The sequence below is a fragment of the Oryctolagus cuniculus genome, chromosome 9 (assembly GCF_964237555.1).
Source record: "Oryctolagus cuniculus chromosome 9, mOryCun1.1, whole genome shotgun sequence".
Lineage (NCBI taxonomy): Eukaryota > Metazoa > Chordata > Mammalia > Lagomorpha > Leporidae > Oryctolagus > Oryctolagus cuniculus.
Window position 1 is genome coordinate 67,437,178 of NC_091440.1, and position 26,616 is coordinate 67,463,793.

Genomic DNA, 26,616 nt, shown 5'->3' on the forward strand with positions numbered 1-26,616 from the left:
TTGCTGATAATGGGACATTTGAACAGGGGCCTGAAAGGAGTAAAGGAATGGATCATGGGCTAGCTTAATGAATTAGCCTTTAAGTCATCAACATCTTTAAAATGTCTCCCCCAACTGAAATTTTAAGCTTCAACTCCGATAAATTTACTCACTAAGTTCATGTCTCCAAGATTTTCCTGGCATTTAGAAATTGCTAAATAGCATTTTTACTTGATAAAATTCTGCATGTCTACTTCTGGTTTTGTTTTGTATGACATCTTATAGACTAGGAATGTTTGTTTTTGTTTTGACGTCTTGACAGTGTTCTTCAAACAAAATATTTTTAAGAGAGTAGCTGTAGGCCGGTGTCGTGGCTCAATAGGCTAATCCTCTGCCTGCGGTGCCGGCACCCTGGGTTCTAGTCCCGGTCGGGGCGCCGGATTCTGTCCTGGTTGCCCCTCGTCCAGGCCAGCTCTCTGCTGTGTCCCGGGAGTGCAGTGGAGGATGGCCCATGTGCTTGGGCCCTGCACCCACATGGGAAACCAGGAGAAGCACCTGGCTCCTGGCTTCGGATCAGCGCAGTGTGCAGGCCGTGGCGGCCATTAGAGGGTGAAACAATGGAAAAGGAAGACCTTTCTCTCCTTCTCTCTCACTGTCCACTCTGCCTGTCAAAAAAAATAAAATAAATTAAAAAAAAGAGAGTAGCTGTATTTCATTAAAAGGAGCCCCAGCTCCAGCCTTATAGCATAGTAGGTTATGTGACCGTTCATACCCCGGCTGCTCCACTTCGTATCCCTGCTAAAATGTGCCTGGGGAAGCAAAGAAAGATGACCCAAGTTCTTGGGCCCCTGCACCAACATGGGAGACCCCGATGAAGCTCCTGGCTGTGGCTTGATCCGGTCCTGGTTATTGTAGCCATTTGGGAAGTGAACCAGTGAATGGAAGATCTCTCTGTTTCTTTCCTGTAACACTGCTTTTCAAATAAATAAAATGCATCTTTTTTTTTTTTTTTTTTTTAAAGCTCAGGTTGATGGTTTCAAGTCAGAGCACATCCTGACTTCTGTTCTGCCTGTTTAGTGACTAGGTTCATTTCATTTACTCTTTGATACTTTGGTTAGCACTCTATTTTATCTCAAGAGATTGGACTTCCTGACTTCAATTTTTCTGATAGCAAGGACATGTGACAGGCTATTTCAACAGTCTTTTATCCTACCTATGGATGGGTAGCCAGGATCTTAAAAGATGCTTATATCTTATTTGTCTTTTCTCCATGATAATATGGTGTCCTAAATTTGGATTTACCTTCAGATTCTGTCAATCTGTGTTCTTCAGAGAACCAACCATTGGCCTTACTCCCATGACCATTACCCAACCCCACTGGACTACCTTGAGCAAAATTTCACCTTTTTCTGACCAGTTCCTCAACTTTCATCATATATGACATCATTCTCTTAGGGTTTTTTTTAATATTTGGAAAGAAATATTAAAGTTTTAAAAGTGAACTCTTAAAACACTTTCTAATATACTTTGTATGCTGTGTCTTGCCCTAATTTTCTCAGTGTTTTCAACACTTATCTATTCTAAATATGAGAAATAAATTAATTAATTTCTAACATGATCATACATATCAACTGCTAAATCCTCAGTACTATAATGACATATTCACATTATAACCTGTTAGAAATAGATTCACTTGTTTTAGAGTTTAATTTAAAGAGTACATGTGCTTTTCTATTTATAAAATCATATTTAGATGTTTAGAAAATATACTTGGATGTTTTAAAACATTTAAAATTGGGGCTGGCATTGTCGCACAGCATTCTAGGTTCACTTATATACTAGCACAGTTATGATATAGAACAGTTACCTTACCACAGTGAATTGTACCCACCTCCCTCTAGTCCCTTTATCTCTTTCTCTAACCTCTGGCCACTAGTAATTTGCCCTCCATTTCTCAAATTTTGATATTTCAAAAATGTTATATAAATGGAATCCAACAATATTATCATTTTAGGATCAGCTTTTTTCTCAGCATAATTCTATGGAGATCTATTCAAGATATTGCATGTATTAATAGTTCGTACCTTTTTATTGCTGACTAGGATTTCCTAGTGTGAATGTACTACATTTTCTTTAACCATTCATGTGCTAAAGAATATCTGATCACAAACAAAGCTGCAGTGAGAAGTTCTATATATGGACTTTGTGTGAGTTTTTATTTCTCTGTGATAAATGCCCAGAGAGTACAATCGCAGGATTGTGGTTTTTTTATAAGATACTGTCATAGGGGCCGGTGCTGTGGCATAGCAGATAAAACTGCCACCTGCAGTGCTGGCACCCTGTATGGGCACTGGTTTGAGTTCTGGCAGCTGCACTTCCCATCCAGCTCTCTGCTGTGGCCTAGGAAAGCAGTGGAAGATGGCCTAAGTCCTTGGGCCCCTGCATCCACATGGGAGCCCTTAGGCTCCTGGCTTCAGATCGGTGCAGCTCCGGCCATTGCGGCCAATTGGGGAGTGGACCAGTGGATGGAAGACCACTCTCTCTCTCTGTCAATCTCTCTGCCTCTCCTTCTCTCTCTATGTAACTCTGACTTTCAAATACATAAATAAATCTTTTTAAAAAATGAAACTGTCATAGTACCTTACAGCCTGGTTGATCAATTTTATTTTTAAATGTTTGTTTATTTATTTGAAGAGAGAAAGGGAGAGACAGAGAGAGAAAGAGGAAGAGAGGGAGAGAAAGATCTTCCTTCTGCTGGTTCACTCTTTGAATGCCTGTTGAACCATTTTAAATTCCCACCAGCAACATATGAGTTATCACATTCCTGTGTATTCATGCCATGCTTTGTTATTATCACTATTTTTATTTTACATTCTGATATTCTAAGGATAGCTCATGGAGGCTGTAATTTGCATTTCCTGTCATGATGATAGCTAATGATCTTTGACATCTTTTCCTTTACTTATTTGTGATCTATACTTCTTTGGTGAAATATGTCATCATATCTTTGCTCATTTTTAATTGGGTTTTGTTTTTACTATTTAGAGAGTTCTTTTTTTTAAAAGATTTATTTTATTTATTTGAAAGACAGAGTTACAGAGAGAGGTAGAGACACAGAGAGAGGTCTTCCATCTGCTGGTTCACTCCCTAGATGGCCACAACATCCAGAGCTGGGCCAATCCAAAGCCAGGAGCTTCCTCCAGGCCTCCCACGTGGGTGCAGGGCTCGAGGACTGGGGCCATCTTCTACTGCTTTCCCAGGCCATAGCAGAGAGCTGGATCGGAAGTGGAACAGCCGGGACTAGAACCGGTACCCATATGGGATGCCAACACTTCAGGCCAGGGCTTTAACCCACTGTACCACAGTGCAGGCCCCTAGAGAGTTCTTAATATAGTGTAGATACCAGTTTTTGGTTGAATATGTGGTTAGCAAATATTTTCTCCTGGTCTTAACTTCTTTTTTCATCTTCTTCGTGGTCTTTCTCATAGAAAAAAATTATGGGCTGTTTTTTTAAAAAAATTATCTGAGAGGCAAACACATACAGAGAGAGAGAGAGAGAGAGTCTATCTGCTGGTGCACTCTGCAGATGGTTGGGGCCAAAGCTGGGTGCCCCAAACATTGTATGACAGGAATATATTATCACCACTGCTGCCCAGGGTCCCTTTGGCAGGAATCTAGAGTCAGTAGGCAAATGTAGCTGGGAATTGAATCCATGTACTCTGATGTGGGATACAGGTATTTTAACCGCTAGAATAAATTCCCATCAGAAAAAGTTTTAGTTTTTTTAAAAAAAGATTTATTTATTTATTTATCTATTTATTTACTTATTTATTTGAAAGAGCAACAGAAGAGGGGGTGCTCCTGAAGCCAGAAGCCAGAAACAATATTCAGGTCTCCCATATGGGACAGGGGCCCAACCACTTGGGCTATCATCTGCTACCTTCTCAGGTACATCAGTAGGAAGCTGGGTCAGAAGTGGAGCAGCTGGGACTTGAACTGGTATTCAATATAGGGCGCTGGCATCACAAGTGGTGGCTTAACCGAGTGTGTCACAGTGCTGGCCCCAGAGTTCTTAATTTTGATGAAAACTAGTCTATCATTTTTTCTTCTTGTAAGTCATGCTTTTAATGTCAACTCTAAGGACTCTGGATCGCAAAGATTTTCCTCTAGTTTTTTTTTTTTTTTTTAAATTATGTCACATTTTATGTTTGGATCTGTGATCCATTTTGAGTTCATTTTTGTACAAGGTTTGAGATTGATGTCAAGCATCGTTTTTATTTGTATTTTTTGTCTGTTGTTTCATCATCATTTGTTATCCAGGCTTTCCTTTTCCCATGGATTTCTTTTTTCACCTTTGTCAAAAAGGGAACAAAGAATAGACTAGGAAAATAGATGTAGGATTTAAACTAACCATATCAAAACTATATTAACTATAAGTGGTCTAGGCAGCTCAGTTAAAAGGTAGAGATTTTTGAGTGGATAAAAAGCAAGACCCAAGTCTATGCTAGCCACAAGGAAATCAATGTTAAATATAAAGACACAAATATTGTTAAAAACAAAAGATTGAATAAAAAATTCAGTAGCCTGGATGAAACTAAGTATAACTGAAGATACAAGATTTGTATTGTGGGAGATCAGATGTTTGGTAACATGTTTAATCAAAGAAGATGTTGAAGAAATTGATGACTGATTAGTGTTAGAGGTGATGAGTTCGTGTTAAAGTCTGAACATACTACATTGGATTTGTTTGTGACATACCCATGTGGAGATCTTCTAGCATTCAATTGGAAATATGGAACTGAGACTTGAAAGAGTGGTTTTAGTCAGAGATTGTCGCTCCCCCTCTTCGTGGAGGAGCAACACAGGACCCTGCCTAGGCTTCATATCCGAGTCACGGCACCATTATGTCGCTCCCCCTCTTCATGGAGGAGCAACACAGGACCCTGTGCTGTTCTTTCGTCTGCTCGGCCCTCCCCGGGTTTGCTGCTGGTTCTTCCCGGGTTGGCTACTATCCCTTCCACCTCCGTGGAAGGGCAGTTCCCCCTGGCCACATTCCCCACTTCCGCAGGGGAGCGGCACACCGCCGGCCGGCTCTCTGGGGGGCTGCACAGGTGTTCCTTCAGATAGATGTTCCCCTTAGATGTTCCTCATAGATGTTCCCGGTGCATGCCGTCTCTCTCCTCCTTTATAGTCCTCCTCCGCCAATCCCAACTCGGCTGCCCACACGCCGAGTACGCTGCTCTCCTCCAATCAGGAGCAAGTCCTACAGTTTATTAGTTGAACTGGAGGCAGCTGTGCGGAAGCTGTTTACTTCTCTCCCAGCGCCATATTGTGGGAGAGCAGATGCATAGAATAAGTCCTAATTTGAGTAACTTAGTCTAGTCCGGATTGCTCCCCACAGATCCCCCTTTCTTTTTATTTTTTAGCGTTGATACGCGCCTGTCTTCGGTGTCCCGCGGCACACACTCTGCTCTACTTGCTAGAGTTGCCACAGGCTCTTACAAGTCCTATCAGGCAAACCGAATCCGGGTCCTCTCTTCGCCATGTTGTGAGGAGGTTTTTAGGCGCTGATGCGTGCCTGTGTTCGGTGCCCTGCAGCGCATGCTCTGCTCTGCTAGAACTGCCTGCAGGTGTTTACAAAACCTATCAGGCAAACCGAATCCAAGCCTTCTCATTGCCGTATTGTGGGGGAGACTTATTAGTGTTGGTTTGTGCCTATCTTCGGTGACCTGCAGCTCATACTCTGGTCGAGCTGCTTGCTGGCGCTTACCGCCTTAAATCAGGCAGACCGAATCCAAGCCTCCTAATTGTTGCATTGTGGGGAAGCCTTACTGATGTTAATTCGTGCCTGTCTTCGGTGACCTGCGGCGCATAAGCTGCTAGCCGCCCAGGTGCTCATCGCCTCACTTAATCAGGCAGACCGAATCCAAGCTCTCACATTGCAGTGTTGTAGGGAGGCCTTTCTATTTCTCTATTTCTCTATCTCCGGGCATTCCTATTTCTCCCATTTTACTTCTATCTTCCAGCATTCCTATTTCTCTCATCTTACTTCTAAACTTCTGTTTCTCTTATCCCTGCGGCTTCCCGGTGCCTCGCCCTGCCAGCAGCTTCACGGCTCCGCGCGGCTTCCCGGCGCCTCGCCCCGCCGGCGGGTTCCCGGCTCTGCGCGCACGCTCCGCGGTCTCCACGCACTTCGCGCCCGCACCACGGCCTCGCGCGCCAGCCCCGTGTTCTCTATCTATTCACGCCCCGTGCTCTCTCTGCACGCGGCAGCTTCTGCGAATGTTTCCGCCACCACCGGCATTCAGTCCAAGTTCCCCGGACTAACCTGGCGAATTTCAACCTGGCGGCCCACGTCTCTGCCTCTGGTTCCAGATCTTCACCTCTTGCTCCCCAGGGTGACTTGAAGAATTCCAAGGTGGCTTATATCTCCGCCTCGGCCTGCACTCGCGGCCTCATCCTCCCCAACATTTTTCTCTACCCGGTATGTTTCCTTAAGTTTTCTTCCAACAATATTCCTCTCATTTCTCCTGGCTACTCCCCACAGTCCGTATCCGAGTCCAAGCCTCCTCCAGGTTTCACTTTCGCTTTCAATCTCCTAGCTTCCCCGCCATAGTCCGCATCTGAGTCTATGAAAGCTTTCACTTTCGCTTTCAATCCTAACTTCTTTCCCACAGTCCATATCCGAGTCTATGCCTAGGCTTTCAATAGCTTCTTCCAGCACCTTTCTCGTCTGGCTTTCCCCTAGGCTCTTCTAGTCTCTCTCTCCGGTATTTTCCTGCTTCTTCCCGTTTCTTCCCTCCTAAGTTTCCTATCCGTCCTAAGTTTCCTATCCGTCCTAGGTTTCCTATCCGAGTTAGGTTTCCTATCCGAGTCACGGCACCATTATGTCGCTCCCCCTCTTCGTGGAGGAGCAACACAGGACCCTGCCTAGGCTTCATATCCGAGTCACGGCACCATTATGTTGCTCCCCCTCTTCATGGAGGAGCAACACAGGACCCTGCGCTGTTCTTTCGTCTGCTCGGCCCTCCCCGGGTTTGCTGCTGGTTCTTCCCGGGTTGGCTACTATCCCTTCCACCTCCGTGGAAGGGCAGTTCCCCCTGGCCACATTCCCCACTTCCGCAGGGGAGCGGCACACCGCCGGCCGGCTCTCTGGGGGGCTGCACAGGTGTTCCTTCAGATAGATGTTCCCCTTAGATGTTCCTCATAGATGTTCCCGGTGCATGCCGTCTCTCTCCTCCTTTATAGTCCTCCTCCGCCAATCCCAACTCGGCTGCCCACACGCCGAGTACGCTGCTCTCCTCCAATCAGGAGCAAGTCCTACAGTTTATTAGTTGAACTGGAGGCAGCTGTGCGGAAGCTGTTTACTTCTCTCCCAGCGCCATATTGTGGGAGAGCAGATGCATAGAATAAGTCCTAATTTGAGTAACTTAGTCTAGTCCGGATTGCTCCCCACAAGAGATGTAGATTCATATAACTACAGAGCCATGATAGTGGATCATCCAGCATACACTGGGGCACTTCAAAAAGTTTCTCAAAAATGCATATTATGACATAACTATGCATGGACTTCAAAACATTTTTTGTTCCAAAATACCTTTTAATTACGTTTTTCCATGAACTTTTCAAAGCTCCCTTATATACTGGCAAGAGGATCCAGAGGACTGTCAGTATTAAAGCTTAACTATGTTAGAACTGTCAGAAAGGTCAAGGTCTGCCAACAGGTTTCTATTTTCTATTCTGATTTCCTTTTACAAGGCAAAACACTTTTAGAGTTTGGCTTTGGATAGTACAAAAACATTTCCTGTAATGTAGGTCCAGTAATATTCCTTAAAATACCCAGAAAACAATGGCAAGTCCTGCTTTCTGCTTCCTCTAGTAATTTTTCTTGTAGCTCTGGGTAATCACAATTTCTTTTCAGAGTCCTCTATCCTCTGGAGAAGTTCCTACTTGCTTTAGATATATATGTTAATCATGAAAGATCATTTAGAATGGACTGTTAGCTTCTAATTTTACTATCAATATTATTTATTCAGTGGGACCTATACTAATCTTGCTGACAGTGAGAGTCTGGTTCCTTCATAAGATTAAGTAGTGAGGCCGGTGCTGCGGCTCACTTGGATAGTCCTCCGCCTGCGGCGCCAGCACCCGGGATCTTAGTCCCGGTTAGGGCGCTGGATTCTGTCGCGGTTGCTCCTCTTCTAGTCCAGCTCTCTGCTGTGGCTGGCGAAGGCAGTGGAGGATGACCCAAGTGCTTGGGCCCTGCACCCTCATGGGAGACCAGGAGAAGCACCTGGCTCCTGGCTTCGGATCAGTGCAACGTGCCGGCCGTAGCGACCATTTGGGGGGTGAAACAATGGAAAAGGAAGACCTCTCTCTCTGTTTTTCTTTCTCTCACTTTCCAACTCAGCCTGTCCAAAAAAAAAAAAAAAAAAATTAGGTAGTGAAACAGTGATACAGAAAGAAATATCTGTATCTATATCCACATCTATCTTACTTTGAAACATTAAGTATTCCATTAAATCTTTCCTTTACAGTTCTTTAAAAATTCAGTGGTTGTATTAGTTATGGATTGCTGTATTAGTTATTAGCAACTCAAAAGCAATTGATATTTATTATTTCATAATTTCTGAAGGTCAGGCATCTCGGAGTGGCTTAGGCTCAGGTTTTCTCATGAGAGATCCTTAAATTGTCTTCCAGTGCTGCAGTCAATTTAAGGCTTTAACTGCTTTGGATGATCTGCTTCCAAATGGATTCACATGGTTGTTGGCAGGCCTCAGTTCTTAACTGACTAATAGCCAGAGGCTTGATTTCTTTGTTATTTGGGTCTCTCTACGTATAGAGCTGCAGCCTCTGTGGCAGCTTCTTCCTCCCAGAGCAAGAGATCCTAGGGAGAGTGCCTAGTGTGGAAACTAGAAGGTTTTGTATAAGCTAGTCTCAGAAGTGACATGCCATCACTTCTGTGTGCTATTGGCACATACACTAACCCTGGTACAATTCAGGAGTGGTCTACACAAGGGTGTAAACACCCAGTGTCAGGGATTACCGGAGTGATCTTGGAGGCTGACTGTCATAGTTGTCATTTAGTGTCAATTAAACAGCAAATCATACCATGAGTTTTCCTGTTTGTGCTTTGCTATATTTAATTTAACCCATGATATGGCTCAGTAGTATGTTAACATTCTAAAAATATTTACTGAATGTTCATTATATGTTAGGCATTAGGAATTTATTTTCAAAAGTCTCTGAAAGTACTATCTGGACCCTGGCAGTCACTTGCTGAAAATCTTTCAGTGAGTTATGTCTTGCTATTTCCTTGCTTGGTAATCTATGTTTTAGCTTTAAAGAACTAATAATTTCTGTCTTATGGAATGTTATCCTAAACATTTTACTTTTATCATTTCACGTAATTGTCAAAATAGTCCCGTGAAGAAGTATTGTTTTCTTATTTTACAAATGAGCTATATGAAGCTGTTCTGGGGCCATGTTTGCCCTTGTCTTGCTTCTGAGCCTTCTTTTTCTTAGCTTTATGCTTAAAATAACTTTTCATTTTAGAACTCAACTCAGACATAACTTCTTCCAGAGAGTTTTTGCTGATGCACCTAAACTGAATTAGATTTATTTATTTATTTATTTATTTATTCAAAGATTTATTTATTCAAAGGGGACAGTGACAGAGAGAAAAAGAGAGGGAAGAGACAGAGATCTTCCATTTGTTGGTTCACTTCCCAGATAGCCACAACAGCCAGGCTGGTTCTGGCTTCAACAAGGAGCCTGGAGCTCCATTTGGATCTCTCAGGTGAGTGGCAGGGGCCCAAGTACTTAGGCCATCTTTTGATGCTTTCCCAGGTACATTAGCATTAGCAGGAAGCTGTATCAGAAGCAGAGCAGCCTGGACACAAATGGGTACTCCATTATGGGATTCCTGCACTGCAGAAGGCAGCTGAGTTTACTATGCAACAATGCTGCCCCCCCTTCTTGATTTTCATAGTATTTTGTGCATTTTTTAAATTATGGTACTTAACACTCTGTGTTGCTTTTTTTTTTTTTTATTAACTTATCTGTTTTCTTCATTAGACTATAAGCTGCAACTAAGAGTTAAAAATCAGAGTCAAATAGCTTGGGGCCAAATCCTGGATCTACCATTTACTAAGTGTCTAGACAGTTTACTCTTAGCCTACCTTTCTTCACTTATAGACTAGCACTGAAAACATAGCACCTTCTCCTAAGACTTTGTTGGGGGAATGAAGTAGTACAAATAATGTACTTGCTGGTGTTCGTAGCATTTAATAAATGTTGCCTATAAACTTTAAGGGCAGAATTATTGATTCTTTACTATATGTCATGCACTGTACCAAACCCTTTGTGTAGGTTATTTTTATTTCATTTTCACAACAACCATGTGTAGTAGGTACTACTGTTAATGTAATGTAATAGAATCTCCCTTACCTGTCTAGATGAATGTGTGAGTGAATTTTAGTTGGAACTGAGTGGGGCAGAGTTAATTGTAGAGGTTGACAACAACATGTAAACATGGTTAAACCATGAAAACAGACAAAAAAAGAATGAAGGAAAAGAGAAAGAAACATGACTTGCATCCTAGTATAGTAGCTAACAGCACAAGTTCTAGAAACAGACTTGTTTTTGAATCCCTGCTTCCCCACTTATTAGCCATGTAACATGGGACAACTCTCAACTTCTATGCCTCTGGTTCTTTATCTACAAAATAGAGGAAATTCTGTTTTCTACTTTAGACATATTTATTAGGTTTAAGTGAGGTAATATATGTAAAATATTTAGCATATAGTAGATGCTTGAGAAACATTAATTTGTACTATTATTAAATTCAGAGAATCATAAAGATAGAATTTTGGTAATGACTTTGAATCATTCATTAGTCTTGATTGTCAAGATTAGGTGTGAGGGCTAGCATTGTGGTGCAATGGGTTAAGCTACCATTTGTGACGCCAGCATCCCATATCAGAGTGTGGGTTGAGTCCTAGCTCTTGTGCTTCTGATTCAGCTTCCTGCTAATGTGCCTGGAAAGGCATTGGATAGTGGCCCAAACTGCCTGGGCCCCTGTACTTCCTGTGCCAGACCAGCATGGAGTTTCCAGCTCCTGTCTTTAGCCTGGCCCAGCTAGGCTGTTGGAGAATGAATCAATGGATTGAAAATATCTCTCAGGGTCAGCCCTTTGGCATGGAGAGCTAAGCCTTCACCTGTGGCACCAGCATCCCATATAGGTGCCGGTTCAAGTCCCAGCTGCTCCATTTCTGATCTAGCTCTCTGCTCTGGCCTGGGAAAGCAATAAAAGATGGCCCAAATGCTTGGGCCCCTACCCTATGTGGGAGACCTGGAAGAAGCTCCTGGTTCCTGGCTTCAGACCAGCCCAGTGCCAGTTGTTGCAGCCATTTGGGGAATGAACCAGTGGAGGGAAGACTTATCTCTCTGTCTCTCTCTGTCTCTCTCCCTCTCTTTGTAACTCTGCCTCTCAAATGAATATACAAATCTTAAAAGAAAAAAAAAGAAAATTTCTCTCTCCCTCTTTTTCCCCACATCTCTTGCTCTGCCTTTCAAATAAATAAATCTTAAAAAAAAAAAAAAAAGATTAGGCATGGTAGAAAAATCATGGTTGTCACTCTTCTTTATTGTGCAGTACCCTAAACTGGCCAACACAACATTTTTTGCCTGTGTTGTGTGGGTAAAGTCAAAAAATAATCTTCAGCAACTAAAATAATGAGATATTTCTAAAATTCTCCTTTCTACCCTATCATTATTTAAGCCCAAATGCTGGGGAAAGAGTAGCAAAACCCTTCTGCCAGTGCTTGACTGTGTTGTGATTTAGTGAGTTTCTGAGCTTCACAATAGAGAGTGTAATTTGTCCATTGACAGACTTCAAATTTGCCTGAACTATTACTATTTTAAAAAGTAGAATTTGGGACAGGGTTGAACCTAAGAAGACAAGAAGTGAGTTTGTTATGACAGTATTGTTATTTAAGAAGGATACTCATCCCTTTCATGAGGGAGTTGCCTAAATTGTGCCAAGGGAACTTTATCTGTACATGTCTAGTCTCTGTTATACCCATATATGATTTTAGGCTCTAGGACAAGAATGTCCAACTGGTTTCTGAAACCAGATGAGATGTGTAAATAGTAGCATGTACATGTAAACAAAAATCACTTACTAGGAAGGAACCCAAGCCCAGCCAATAAGCCTACCCTTACTCTCTCAATCTAGTTCAGCTTCAGAATTGGAAACTTTCATTATGAACTTCTGGGATCTGAGAGTAGATCCACCCAGAATCAGAAGCAACAAGACAAGTGAAATCCTTTTGTTGTATTAGCTTAGGTTTCTAAGTTTGTTTTATTTTCTTGAAAACAAAACTGTACAGTGTTCAGTCATTAACTTTGGTGATATAAATAGATTAAACCTAATACAGTATTTGCTGTCACAGAATAACATATATGGGTAAAGAGTATTAGTTTTGATTTACATAGACAAAAATCTGGTGATTTTGAGTTTCTGTTATAGAAGCCCTCATTAAGATGCATGAATTATTTGAGGAAAATGACCTTAATTGTGATAATTTAATCATAGGATATTTGTTTGTTTTTAACTTATTTACAAATATTGGTCGTCAGCATTATTAATAATGTAGCTCACTTCCTCAGTACAACATGTTTATTCTTGGCCACCTCCTGCTTCTCCATTCAGTCATAACCCTTTCTTTCAATGTTTGGCAATGCATTGCTGAGTTTCATCATATTCAGACATCCTAGCTTCCTTTCAAGAACTTTCATGTCCTGTTCCCCTTTCAATGTCTGATTCTCACACTAGTTTAGTTCCCTTTATAGAGTTAATTCTTCCTATGGTGTGAATTTTTCCACACTTCAAAAACATTCACTGTTCTTTCATAGAATTTTTCTTAATTTATCATTACATACTTATTTCCTTATTTATTGTCTGTCTTTTTTCACCAAACTGCAGACACTGTATGGATAGAAACCAGATCTGTACCTAGTGCCTAGTACACAGTAGGTATTCAAGTAATGCTTGACATTCCATGGATAATGTTTCACAGATAAAAATAATCTTCAGTTTTACTCCAGTTTGCCTAAAGTATTCCACTGTACTCCATTGCACCTTAAAAATGTTTTCTAAATAATAAGCATTCTGAAATCATATACATGTTTATACTTTCTTTATGGCCAGGGTGTACAATCTATGTTTAACTAATATTGGAAGCAAATAGGGAAGAGAAGTAGATAAAATATTTTATTTTTAAAGTATCTAAGGTTTATATAACTAGGAAATTTCCATTTTTTAAAGATTTATTTTATTTATTTGAAAGGCAGAGTTCTGGTTCACTCCTCAAATGGCCATAACAGCCAGGGCTGGGCCAGATTGAAGCCAGGAGCCAGGAATCTTTTTCAGGTCTCCCACATGGGTGGAGGGCCCCAACAACTTGAACCATCTGCTGCTGCTTTTCCAAGCCACTAGCAGGGAGCTGGAGCAGAAGTTGAGCAGCTGGGACTTGAACCGGCACCCATATGGGATGCTGGCATTGCAGGTGGCGGTGATACCCTCTATACCACAACACCGCTGGCCCCAAGAAATTTCCATTTTTAAGGCAAAATTAATCTCAGAGAACTTTGAGCACCTTCTCACTTCATATAGTTATTCAGCAAGTGTTTATTGAACCCCTACTGTGTGCCAGACAGTTTTTAAAAACTGGGAATATACCTGTAATCAAGGTAGACAAAGCCCATGCCTGCCTGCATCTTGCATCCCAGTGAGGGAAACAATAAATAAAAATGTAAACAAATGAGCACATAATATAATTTAAGAACTGATCTGTGCTATGAAGAAAATAGAGCAGAGTTGGGAGAAAATAAGTGAGAATTATGGCTGTTTTGTGCTAGTCTGAAGTATGAATCAAGTTTTAACTTATTTCTGAAAAGTAGATAAAGCACCTAATTAGTAGCATATTTAAGTACTACTAATTGCCTGTGTTTCTCAGGTTTCAGGGTCTCCTAAAATGTCTAAGAGAAAAATGGCAGTAGGCAATTTCTGCTGAATATACAAGAAAAATTCGAAAAGCTCATGAAAAATTGAATTAAAGCATGTTTATTTTGGTATAAAAATTTTGAAATCCATGCATAGTTTTTCATAATACACTTTTCCGTGAACTTTTTGAAGATCCCTCCTGTGTGGGTTTACGACATATGTTTCAATTAGAGATATTCAGTTCATCATTGGCAAGAAAATGTGAAACACTGAGCGTAACAATGCATGCATGAGCTGGGATGAATTTGTTGGGTGCCAATCATTAACTCAGATGAAGGCAGTTACTCAGATGGCACTTCAGAGTGTCCCTAATGAAAACAGGAAACAATGACTAACAATAAAAATTACATTATGGGGATTATAACACTTCTGTTTTTCCAAATCATGTGCGTCACCTTCTCATCTGATGCCTCCACAAGAGACAACCCATAGCCACCACCACCTCCACTTATAGAATTCCTTCTGTGGTAAGCCACTGTGACATGCAGTAGCCTATCTTCTGTTGGTCTACAGAATGGAAAAAGTTTTGAAAACCACCAAGCTTTTGCAGTGATACATGTAATAATGACTATGTAATCATCACATCTCTTTTTATAAAAAAAAAAAGTTGATCAGGTTACCTACTCGATATCTACAGGGGAAAAAAGTAAATTTTTTTTAAAGGAATGTTTTTCCCTCCTGAATGTTAAGAGTTGACAGTACATCTTTAATACATTCAGATATATGAAGGATCTTCAAAATGTTTATGGAAGGGCAGGTGTTTGGTACAGCAGTTAAGATGCTGCTTAAGCGACCCATATCAGAGTGCTGAGTACAAGTCCTAGCTCCACCCCAGATTCCACCTTGCTGTTAATGTGTACACAGGGTACCAACAGGTACAAGGATATGGGTCCCTTCTACCTGAATAAGAGACTTGGATTGAGTTCCTAGCCCAATCACTTGGATCATCTTCTGCTGCTTTTCCAGACCATTAGCAGGGAGCTGGATCAGATAGGGAGCTGCCAAAACTCATACCAGCACCTATATGAGATGCTGGCATCCCAGGCAGCAGCTTTACCCATTACACCACAACACTGGCTCCTACATTTAACTTTTAATTCTATTATTTCCACAAACTCATGAAGTACATTCATAAGTTCTAGAGACCCAAATATCATCAAGGCAAATCACTGAAAGGAGGAAGAAAAATATAAGTCTCTGTGATGTAGGTATTGCATGCATTATGTCATTTGATCCTGCTGTTATTCTTATTTTTTAGGTAATGAAACTAATTTCAGAGAGCAAAACTTTTCATTACTTGTAAACTGTGGAATCAGAATTTGAGGTTATATCCCTCTAAATCCAGAATCTATGTGTTTACTGCTGTTGACTTTTTATCTACTAGTTCTTTATTCTTTGTTTCTTGTTATGAGTTGAGAACAGGATGAATAAGAAAAAATAGTGTTTGGGAATATATTGCTTAGATGTGAGTAAATTTCTATTCAAAAAGACTGTTGAGTAATTTGCTGGTTTTTTTAAATTCTTATTATTTATTTTTACCTATTTGAAAGGTAGAGACAGAGAGAAAGATATCTCCTATCCACTGGCTACTTCCCAAACACCTGCAATACCCAGGGCTCAGCCATGGTGAGACCAGAGCCTCCCACATAGATGTAAGGGGTCCACACACTTGAGACATCATTTAATGCCTTGCAGGATGAATTATTAGGGACTTGGATCAGAAGCAGAGTAGTGGAACTTGAACTGGCACTAATGTAGGCACTCTAAGCAGTAGCTTAACCTACTGTGCCACAGTGTTCTGCCACCATCACCTCATGTTTTTATTTTTAAAGATTTACTTTAAATTTTATTTATTTGAAAGAGAGTGTGACAAAGAGAGCAAGATCTTCCATCTGCTGGTTCACCCCCGAGATGATCTCAACAGCCAGGGTTGGGCCATGCCAGATCTGGGAGCCAGGAATTCTATCCTGGTCTCCCAGATGCATAGAAGGGGCCCAGATATTTAGGCGGTCATGTTCTGCTTTCCCAGATACCTTAGCAACAGTGCTGTATTGGAAACAGAGAAGCTGGGACTCAAACCAGCACTCTGATACAGGATGCCGGTATCATAAGCAATGGCTTAACCCTCTGTGGCACAACAATTGTCCCCATTATTTCTTTTAAAATGTCTTTTCCCTATGTAGCTTCCGTGTCTCCCAAGTTGGTTTTGTTTTGTTGTGTGTGTGTGTATGTTTAGGGAGACACAGAGAGATCTTCCATCTGATGGTTCACTCTCCAAATAGTTGGATCTGGGCCAACCCAAAGCCAGGAGCCTAGAGCTTCCCCCAGTTCTCCCATGTGGATATAGGGGTCCATGCACTTGGGCCATCATCTACTGTTTTCCCAGGCACATTAGCAAGGAGCTGGATTGAAAGGTGAGCAGCTGGGACTATAACCCACACCCACATGGGATGCCAGCATCACAGGCGGCAGCTTTTACCTGCTGTACCACATCGCTGGGCCCATTTTGTTTTTCTTTTTTCTTTCTTTTTTTTTTTTTTTTTTTTTTTTTTTTTTGACAGGCAGAGTGGACAGTGAGAGAGAGAGACAAAGAGAAAGGTCTTCCTTTGCAGTTGGTTCACCCTCCAATGGCCGCTGTGGCCAGCGCACCGCGCTGATCCGATGGCAGGAGCCAGGTACTTATCCTGGTCTCCCATGGGGTGCAGGGCCCAAGCACTTGGGCCATCCTCCACTGCACTCCCTGGCCACAGCAGAGAGCTGACCTGGAAGAGGGGCAACCGGGGCAGAATCCGGCGCCCCGACCGGGACTAGAACCCGGTGTGCCAGCGCCGCAAGGCGGAGGATTAGCCTAATGAGCCATGGCACCGGCCGCATTTTGTTTTTCTTTGATGCTTCCATATTAGAGACTTGCCTGAGATATTTGATCATCACTCATATTTGTATAAACCACTAAAATTAGAAGCTCTGAGCACCTGGGTAGAGACTATGAGCTTAATTGTATGCTGATTTGGTTGGATGATCCCTTAAGAAGCCCCCATTTTGTAGGTCTTTTCTCTTAGATGCATTATATTATTCAACTCTGACGCTTCTGATTTCATGCCTGAAAGATATGATCATGGCTGCAGATGGTCTAGGATCAGGAGACAGGAAACAGTTAGGATACACAGTATTCATTATATAAACTTTTTCTTAATCCTCTTGTGTTTTAGTGTAGTAACCTCTCATGTGTCTGTCTAGAGTCTCTCAGTCTAGAGGATGTTGTTTTTTCTCACTAAATAATAAACTCATTTTTCTCTATCAATTAAAATAAGAGAAAAGGATGAGGATATTTTGAAGCCTAACTTGTTCTTAAGAGGTCTTCCAGCCAATCCTTCATTAACTCTGCTTTGACCTTACAGCCCAAAGCATCTGGTATCACCACTTCCAGACCCTGTTGAAAGGTTAAGTGTTCATTTGATTTGCCTGTTGGCTTTCCTTTGCTGGGTTTTGATTCAGCGTTTTTCTTAACAGCTGTGTAGATTACCACTTGTTCATTTGCTTTCCAGATTTCCGAATCAAGTATCTGAGGTCTGTTCTTCATTCTCTTTATTCTTAGATTTATGTCTTTTAAAATAATTCCATTTGGGGCTGACACTGTGGTGTAGTGGGTAAAGCTGCTGCCTGCAGTGCTGGCATCCCATATGGGTGTCTGTTCTAGTCCTGGATGCCCCACTGCCATTGCAGTTCCACGCTAAACACCTGGGAAAGCGGTAGAAGATGGCCCAAGTCCTTGGGCCCCTGCAACCACGTGGGAGACCTGGAAGAAGCTCCTGGCTCCTGGCTTCAGATCAGCTCAGCTCTGGCCATTGCAGCCATTTGGGGAGAGAACCAGCAGATGGAAGACCTCTCTCTCTCTTTCTCTCTCTACCTCGGCCTCTCTGTAACTCTGACTTTCAAATAAAGAAATAAATCTTTAAAAAAAATCCCATTTACTACCATTTTAGTGAGATTTTAAGAGAGTTAATGTATGCATTTAATTAATCATCCTTAACTGGTATTTTTCAATGTTTATTTATCTTCATCTACTTGAAAGGCAGAAAGAGAAAGAGAGAGAGAGAGAGAGAAAATGACTTTCTGTTTGCTGATTTACTCCCCAAGTGCCCAAGGGCTGGGCTAGACAAAAGCCAGAAGTCCAGAACTCCACCCTGATCTTCCATGTGAGTAGCAGGAACCCAAGCACATGAGCCATCATCTACTGTCTCCCAGGTTACATTGACAGGAAGTTGGATTAGAAGCAGAGTAGCTGGGTCTTAAGCTAGCACTTCAATATAGAATACAAATATTTTAAGCAGAGACAAGCTGCCATGTCACAGTGCCTGCCCCTAAATTTACTTTTATTTTTTGAAAGGGAGAAAGAAAAAATTTCCATTCACTGGTTCACTCCCCAATTGCCCACAATAGCTGGGGTTGGGTCAGGCTGAAGCCAGGATTCTGGAACTCAAACTAGGTCTCCTACATAGGTGGAGAGACTCAAACTACTTGAACCATCACCTGATGCTGCCCAGGTATGCATTGGCAGGAAGCTGGAGTGGACTGAGGATGGTACTTAAAAACTGCAGTATGGTGTGCAGGCATCCTGAGCAGCATCCCTCTCTCATTGTCCCCTGCCCCTCACCATCTTTCAAATAAAAATTTTAAATAAATAAATATAAAAAAACACTAGTAGAACACACATGATCCCTCTTTTAATGGAGTCCACTATATGTACTTGCAGTCACCTCTAGAAAATTACAGGTTCTGAATCAATGTTTTGAATAATTTTTACTGCTAGCCTTCTTTTTTTATAAATGTTATTTTTTTAAACCTATAAACCTTTTATTAGGGTATATAAACTTCATGCATTTCATATATAGAAATTTAGGAACATAGTGATTCTTCCTACCTCACCCTCCCTCCCACCCTCACTCCCAATCTTCTTCCTCCACCCTCTCCCATTCATGTTCTTATTTTTTACAAAGATCTGTTTTCAGTTAACTTTATACACATAAGATTAACCCTACACTAAGTAAGGAGTTCAACAAATAGTGTGGAAAAACTGTTCTTCAATGGTTGAGGCAAGGGCTGTTCAAAATCATCACATCTCAAAGTGTCTATTTTATTTCAGTGTATTACCTTTTAGTACTCTATTAATTACCACAGATCAGGGAGGACATATGGTATTTGTCTTTTTGGGACTTGGTTGTTTCACTAAGTATGGTGGTTTCCAGTTGCATCCATTTTTTACAACTGACAAGATTTCATTATTTTTGTCGCTCCCCCTCTTCGTGGAGGAGCAACACAGGACCCTGCGCTGTTCTTTTCGTCTGCTCGGCCCTCCCCGGGTTTGCTGCTGGTTCTTCCCGGGTTGGCTACTATCCCTTCCACCTCCGTGGAAGGGCAGTTCCCCCTGGCCGCATTCCCCACTTCCGCAGGGGAGCGGCACACCGCCGGCCGGCTTTCTCGGGGGCTGCACAGGTGTTCCTCCAGCTAGATGTTCCCCTTAGGTGTTCCTGGTGCATGCCGTCTCTCTCCTCCTTTATAGTCCTCCTCTGCCAATCCCAACTCGGCTGCCCACACGCCGAGTACGCTGCTCTCCTCCAATCAGGAGCAAGTCCTACAGTTTATTGGTTGAACTGGAGGCAGCTGTGCAGAAGCTGTTTACTTCTCTCCCAGCGCCATATTGTGGGAGAGCAGATGCATAGAATAAGTCTTAATTCCAGTAACTCAGTCTAGTCCGGGTTGCTCCCCACAATTTTTACTACTGTGTAGTATTCCATGGTGTACATACACCATAATTTTTTTATCCAGGCTTCAGTTGATGTACATCTAGGTTGATTCCATATCCTAGCTATTGTGAATTGAGCTGCAATATACCTGGGAACACAAATAACTCTTTCATATGTTGATTTCATTTTCTTTGGGTAAATTCCCAGGAGTGGAATGGTTGGGTCATAAGGTAGATCTATATTCAGCTTTCTGAGGTATCTCCATACTGTCTTCCACAGTGGCTGTGCCAGTTTACATTCCTACCAATAGTGGATTAGGGTACCTTTTCCCCTACATCCTCCCCAGCATTTGTTGTTTGTTGATTTCTGTATGAAAGCCATTCTCACTGGGGTGAGGGAAAACCTCATTGTGGTTTTGATTTGCATATTCCTGATGGCTAGTGATCCTAAGCATTTTTTCATGTGTCTGTTGGCCATTTGAATTTTCTTTTTGGAAAAATGCTTGTTCAGGTCCTTTGCCCATCTCTTAACTGGGTTATTTGTTTTGTTGTTATGGAGTTTCTTGAGCTCTTTATAGATTCTGGATATAATCTTTTATTAGTTATAGTATTTGCAAATATTTTCTCCCATTCTGTTGGTTACCTCTTCACTTTACTGAGTGTTTCTTTCACAGTGCAGAAGCTTCTCAATTTGATGTAATCCATTTGTCAAATTTGGCTTTCATTGCCTGTGCTTCTAGGGTCTTTTCCAAGAAGTCTTTCCCTATGCCAGTGTCTTCCAGGGTTTCTCCAATGTTCTCTAATCATTTGATGATATCGAGTCATAGATTTAGATGTTTAATCCATTTTGAGTGGATCTTTGTGTAAGGTATAAGGTAGGGGTCTAGTTTTATTCTTCTGCATATGGAGATCCAGTTTTCCCAACACCATTTGTTGAAGAGACTGTCCTTGATCCAGGGATTGATTTTAACTCCTTTGTCAAACATAAGTTTGTTGTAGATGTATGGATTGATTTCTGGAGTTTCTATTCTGTTCCACTGCTCGATCTACCATCTGTTTTTGTTCTGGTTTTTTTTTTTGTTTTGTTTTGTTTTGTTTTTGTTTTTTGTTTTTGCTGGTACCAGGCTGTTTTGATTATAACTGCCCTGTAGTATGTCTTGAAATCTGGTATTGTGATGCCTGTAGCTTTTTTTTGTTGTTGTATAAGATTATTTTAGCTATTCAGGGTCTCCTATATTTCCACATGAATTTCAGCATCATTTTTTTCTAGATCTGATTGGATTTGCATTGTTTCTGTATATTGCTTTCAGTGGTATGGACATTTTGATGATATTGATCCTTCCAATCCATGAACATGGATGATCTTTCCATTTTTTTGTGTCTTCTATTCTTTCTTTAATGTTTTGTAATTTTCATCATAGAGATATTTGACATCTTTGATTAAGTTTACCCAAGGTATTTAATTTTTTTTGTAGCTATTGTGAATGGAATTGATCTTAGAAGTTCTTACTCAGCCATGGCATGGTCTGTATATACAAAGGCTATTGAGTTTTGTGTTTTAATTTCATATCCCATCACTTTACCAAACTCTTTTATCAGTTCCAATAGTCTGTTAGTGGAGTCTTTTGGATCCCCTATATATAGAATCATGTCATCTGCAAATAGGGATAGTTTGACTTCCTCCTTCCCAATTTGTGTACCTTTGATTTCTTTTTCTTGCCTTTCTTTTTCTCCCTTCTGTTTTTCTTGATCAATTTGACTGGAAGTTTACTTATTTTTTTTCAATTATTTAAAGAAAAACAATTGTTAGTTTTGTTGATCAAGTAGCATTATTTTATCTTTGTTTTTAGTTTCATATTAAGTTCTTATTTAACCAAGTGTTTTAACTTACCCAAGTGTTTCTAAATTATTTCCCTCTTTCTGCATTTTTTGGCTCTTTTGTTTTCTGTGTCTTTTCCCCTAACTTCTGACTTCTTTTCTAATATAAGCATGAAAGATTCTACAGTTTCCTACTACTTTATCAATGTGTAGTTTAAAAAAATGGCAATCAGGAATTTCAAAGTAGAGAAACAGATCTCACTCTGACTTTTAAATTGCCACTGTCAATTGTGCCTGACATTCATAGTACTCATCATGTAAGACAATGTGATTTTGATAATGACATGGGAAAATTGTATATACTAATGTTGTTTTAATATTATCTTCATTCGTATAGGATTCACCTTTATTTGATCTTATTAAACAGTCAAAGGACAGAGAGGGACCAGCTGATCATTTTGAATCTGCTTGTCCTCTCAACCTTCCTCTCCAAAATAATCACACTGCAGCAGATATGTAAGTAGAATGTTATGTCATTCATTCAAATTGCAAATAGGTTTTGAGCATTTAGTGTATGCAAGGTACTATATAGAAGCTACAGGGATTAGAATTCTGAATAAGGCGTTGTTTCTACTTTTAAAAATTAGGAATATAAGATACATGACCATGTAACAGTCATATAAAATACTACTGAATCACCTAGTATTGGTATAAAATGGATAGTTTTCATGGTGTAAATGTCAATTTAGATAGGCATTACACATTGAATAGAATTTCAACATGGAAACTTAAAAGAATAAAGAAGATAGAAGAGTGTTCTAAGAACCAGACATGATGTGAATCCCAATGCATAACTGCCAGGGAAACAGGAGCATTTTTCATATAGTGCAGACCAATACATTTGAAGTGAAGCATAGGGAAGGTATAGGCAGTAGTGTGTGATATAGTCCCACACTATTCATTAGTGTGATGAGGATGATGATGATGATGATGGGAGAAGAAATCAGTATTTATTGAGGATTTATTATGTGCTGGGCAATTGCCTAGTACTTCAGACTCATTTTAAAAGTTAATCTTCGGGGCCAGCGCCGTGCACACTAGGTTAATCCTCCGCCTGCAGTGCCAGCATCCCATATGGGCACTGGTTCTAGTCCTGGTTGCTCCTCTTCCAGTCCAGCTCTCTGCTGTGGCCTGGGAAAGCAGTAGAAGATGGCCCAAGTTCTTGGGCCCCTACACCCGCATAGGAGACCAGGAAGAAGTACCTGGCTCCTGGCTTTAGATCGGTGCAGCTCCAGCTGTAGCGGCCATTTGGAGAGTGAACCAACAGAAGGAAGACCTTTCTCTCTGTCTCTCTCTCTCACTGTCTGTAACTCTACCTGTCAAATAAATAAATAAAATCTTTAAAAAAAAGTTAATCTTCATAACAATTATATATGACACTATAAAACTGCTGTAAGCCTAGTTTTCTACAAAATGGGAGTTAGATAAATAAAGTAACTTGCTTAAAGTCAACAGAAATCCAACCCAAGCACTCTGACCCCAAAGCCCATGCTCTTAATCACTCTAGCTACACTGCCTTCCATAGGAATGTGCCTAATGTTATATTCCTTTTTAGTTCAATAGAGAGGTTGACATTACTGTGTTCTATGAATAACGTAGAGACAGCTTTCCAGAGATACTTATACCCAAAGTATTTCTGGCATATGGAAACTCTGCCTTCATTCATGAATTTGTTTGCTGGGCAATACTTTCATATAAGTAAGCCAACCCTTATTTTTGTTCTTTAATTAAACAAACAGTTATCTGTTAAATGCCAAGATGTGTTCTAGCCATTGGAAATACAGTAGTAAGACAATCTAGGTTCTTCCTCTCATAGAGCTTCAATTTGGAGGAAGGCAATAAACAAGCAAACTAATAAGTAAGATGATTTTAGAGTATGATAAGTGCTACAAGGGAAATAAATGGAATTATGTGAAAGAAACTGAAAGACTGATGAAATGGTTAGGGATGCCTTCCTTCCTCTGATAAAGTGGTATTTTGACCTGAGACCTCAAGGACTAGTAGCTGATGGCCAGGCAAAATCTGCATGATGTGTATACCAGGCAGAACAAAGGGCAAGTGTGATGGTCCTAGGGCAGAGCAAACTTAGCTTACTTGAGTACCAGAAAGAAATCCCAATGTGACTGGGGTATAGTGAGCAAGGGGAGAATGGTACAAGATTAGGTTGGAGAGACTGGAGGTAGGTCTTACAGGTTCTCATAGACCATCTTAATGAATTTGAATTTTTGAAGGGTAGTGGAAACAACTTAAGGAGAGATGCAGCTTTCTATAATTTGCATTTTTAAAGGACCACTCTCTAGGTGCTATTTTCAATACAGGTAGGTTTGTGGAGGGAAAGGAATAGGAGCAAGGAAGGAAGTAGGAAGACCTATTTGGAGACTATTTCAGTAGTTCAAGTAAGAGATATAAGTGACTTGGTCTAAGATAGGGTATCACAGATGTAAAGATCTGGGATATATTTAAAGATAGATTTAATAGGTTTTTACATTGGATTTGAGAATTTAGAAAAATGGAGAAATTAAAGTAACTCCTGGGGCAAACATTTAGCCTAGTGATTAAGACACCAGTTAGGATGCACACATCCCAAATCAAGGTGCCTGGATTTAGTTCCAGCCTCCTGCTAATGAATACCCTGGGAGGTATCAGTGATACCTTAAGTAATTGGTTCCTGCTTCCGTGTAGAAGGCCTGGATTGCGTGTTCCTGTCTCCCAACTTCAGTCCCAGCCCAACCCTGGCAAAAATTGGCAACTGGGGAGTAAACTAGCAGATGGGAGCTTTCTCTTTTTGTCTCTCAGCTTCTCAAATAATTTTTCAAATGTTTTTAATAACCCATGGTCTATGAATTTTAATAACTCAGAGATGCAATATGGAACTTTTCTTTTTTAGATTAGCAAATTGGGGAAGAAATCCAGAACTCCACTTTGGCCTTATTAAGTTTGAGATCCAAGTTGTGCTATCTGTTAGGTAGTTCAATATTTGCACTTAAAACTTAGGGAAGAATAAATTTTCTAAAAAATATTTATTTATTTATTTATTTGAAAGTCAGAGTTACACAGAGAGGAAGAGACAGAGAGAGAAAGAGAAGATATCTTCTATCTACTGGTTCACTCCCCAAATGGCCACAACAGCTGGGGCTGGGCCTGGCAGAAGCCAGGAGTCAGGAGCTTCTTCCAGATCCTCCACGTAGGTGCAGGGGCCCAAGGACTTGGGCCATCCTCTGTTGCTTTCACAGGCACATTAGCAGGGAGCTGGGTTGAAAGTGGAGCAGCCAGGACTTGAACCAATGCTCATATGGGATGCCGGTGTCTCATGCAGTGGCTTTACCCACTACGCCATGATGCCAGCCTGAGATAACTCAGTCTACAATATGTTAGTTAGGGAACTGAACGGAAATTCATGGTGGACCAGATTCCCATACTTATAGAATCATTGTGACAGTGAGTTCCTTTTCCAAGTGTACTACTTAGTATACTTTAAGTAGTAGAAACATTTGTAGTAAGTACATAGCCTACTTCCTGCTCAGAGTTATTTCTCAGCTACTAAACAAAATTGGAAAGAAGACCTGAATTATTCTACTAAATAGAGAGTAACACAGAGCAATGAGAATTGCCAGAAATTGATAATATTTATCAATATTTTTGCTTTGATTTATGCCTGACATATTTAGTATACAGATGTAAATAAATCTGTCTTGTTATTTTACATATTAATTCATGGAATTCTATACTATGTAATTTAACTTTATATGTGTGTGTGTATATATCTGTATTTGTAACCTAAGTCTCATCATATATGTGAATCATAGTTCTCAATTTAAACAATTGCAGGAGGGAAGCCAGAGAAATATGAAAATACTACTTGGTATCAATAAATTGCTTAGTTAGCAGAAATTATTTAATGGTCTCAATCCTATAATTATTAATAAGACATTATTCATATATAACTTTTTTCCAATACGGCAGTAATTCCCAGAAAGAGCTTCTTACTAAAATAATTAGATATGATGATGTGTAGTTTTTCTTTTAAGCTTTCTTTCCCAACTTGCATTTAAATAGTCTGCCCAGGGAATTAAGTGTAGAACCACAGAATAAATAGATAACATGTATCTGGGTGTATGTGTTCAACCCTGGGGAGAGGGTGTGTGTGTGTGTGTGTGTGTGTGTGTGAGTGAGAGAGAGAGAGAGAGAGACAGAGAGAGAGACAGAGCTTGATTCTTAGCAAACTTCAAATGAAGAATTTTCCTTTAAATATATCTAGGTATCTTTCTCCTGTAAGATCCCCAAAGAAAAAAAGTTCAACCACACGTGTAAATTCTACTGCAAATGTAGAGACACAAGCAACCTCAGCCTTCCAGACTCAGAAGCCAGTGAAATCTACCTCCCTTTCACTCTTTTACAAAAAAGGTTAGTGGATAATTACTTTAAAGAGCATGGACTCTGAAGCCAGAATGACTGGGTTCAAATCCTGGCTCTTCTACTTACTAGGTGTGACCTTGGCAAGTCACTCACTATCTCTGTGCCTCAGTTTCTTCATCTATAAAATGGAAAAGATAATAATAAGTACCTTATAATAATAACCTACTTTGTGGGATTCTTTAAATAATTAAATGAAATAATACATATAAAACACTTCCCTTAGTGCCTTGCATAAAGCACTCAGAAAGTGTCAGATATTATTGCTGCTTCTGCTATTGTTATACCTTCAAGTTAATATTTGTAAAAATTTGCTCCTGCTATTACTTATGCTATGAGATTATGCAATGTGCCATTGCTTGATGCAGACACATTTCCTGGATATGTCCAGGCTAGTATCCATGTTATGTAGCATTCTCTGACTGTGTGTCAGTGTGGCAGGGCGGGAGGTTGATTTGAATGTCTGTGTGTGTGTATGTACATACAAATGTACACCAACTTGAAGTTCCTTGAAGGAGAATGAAAGATCAGATTC

General features: G+C 40.6%; 1 protein-coding gene across 3 annotated transcripts in view; it reads left to right on the top strand.

Moving 5' to 3' along the window:
* Positions 1 to 26,616, top strand: part of RB1 (RB transcriptional corepressor 1) — a 156,267-nt gene that overhangs the window by 110,805 nt on the left and 18,846 nt on the right. For 2 of the 3 annotated variants that reach the window (XM_002720723.5, XM_051832230.2), the window contains exons 18-19: positions 22,006 to 22,124; positions 25,927 to 26,072. In XM_002720723.5, coding sequence (XP_002720769.1) covers positions 22,006 to 22,124; positions 25,927 to 26,072 — 265 coding nt within the window. Of the gene's footprint in view, positions 1 to 22,005; positions 22,125 to 25,926; positions 26,073 to 26,616 lie in introns of those variants that run through there. The other variant, XM_051832229.2, reaches the window with a different exon arrangement.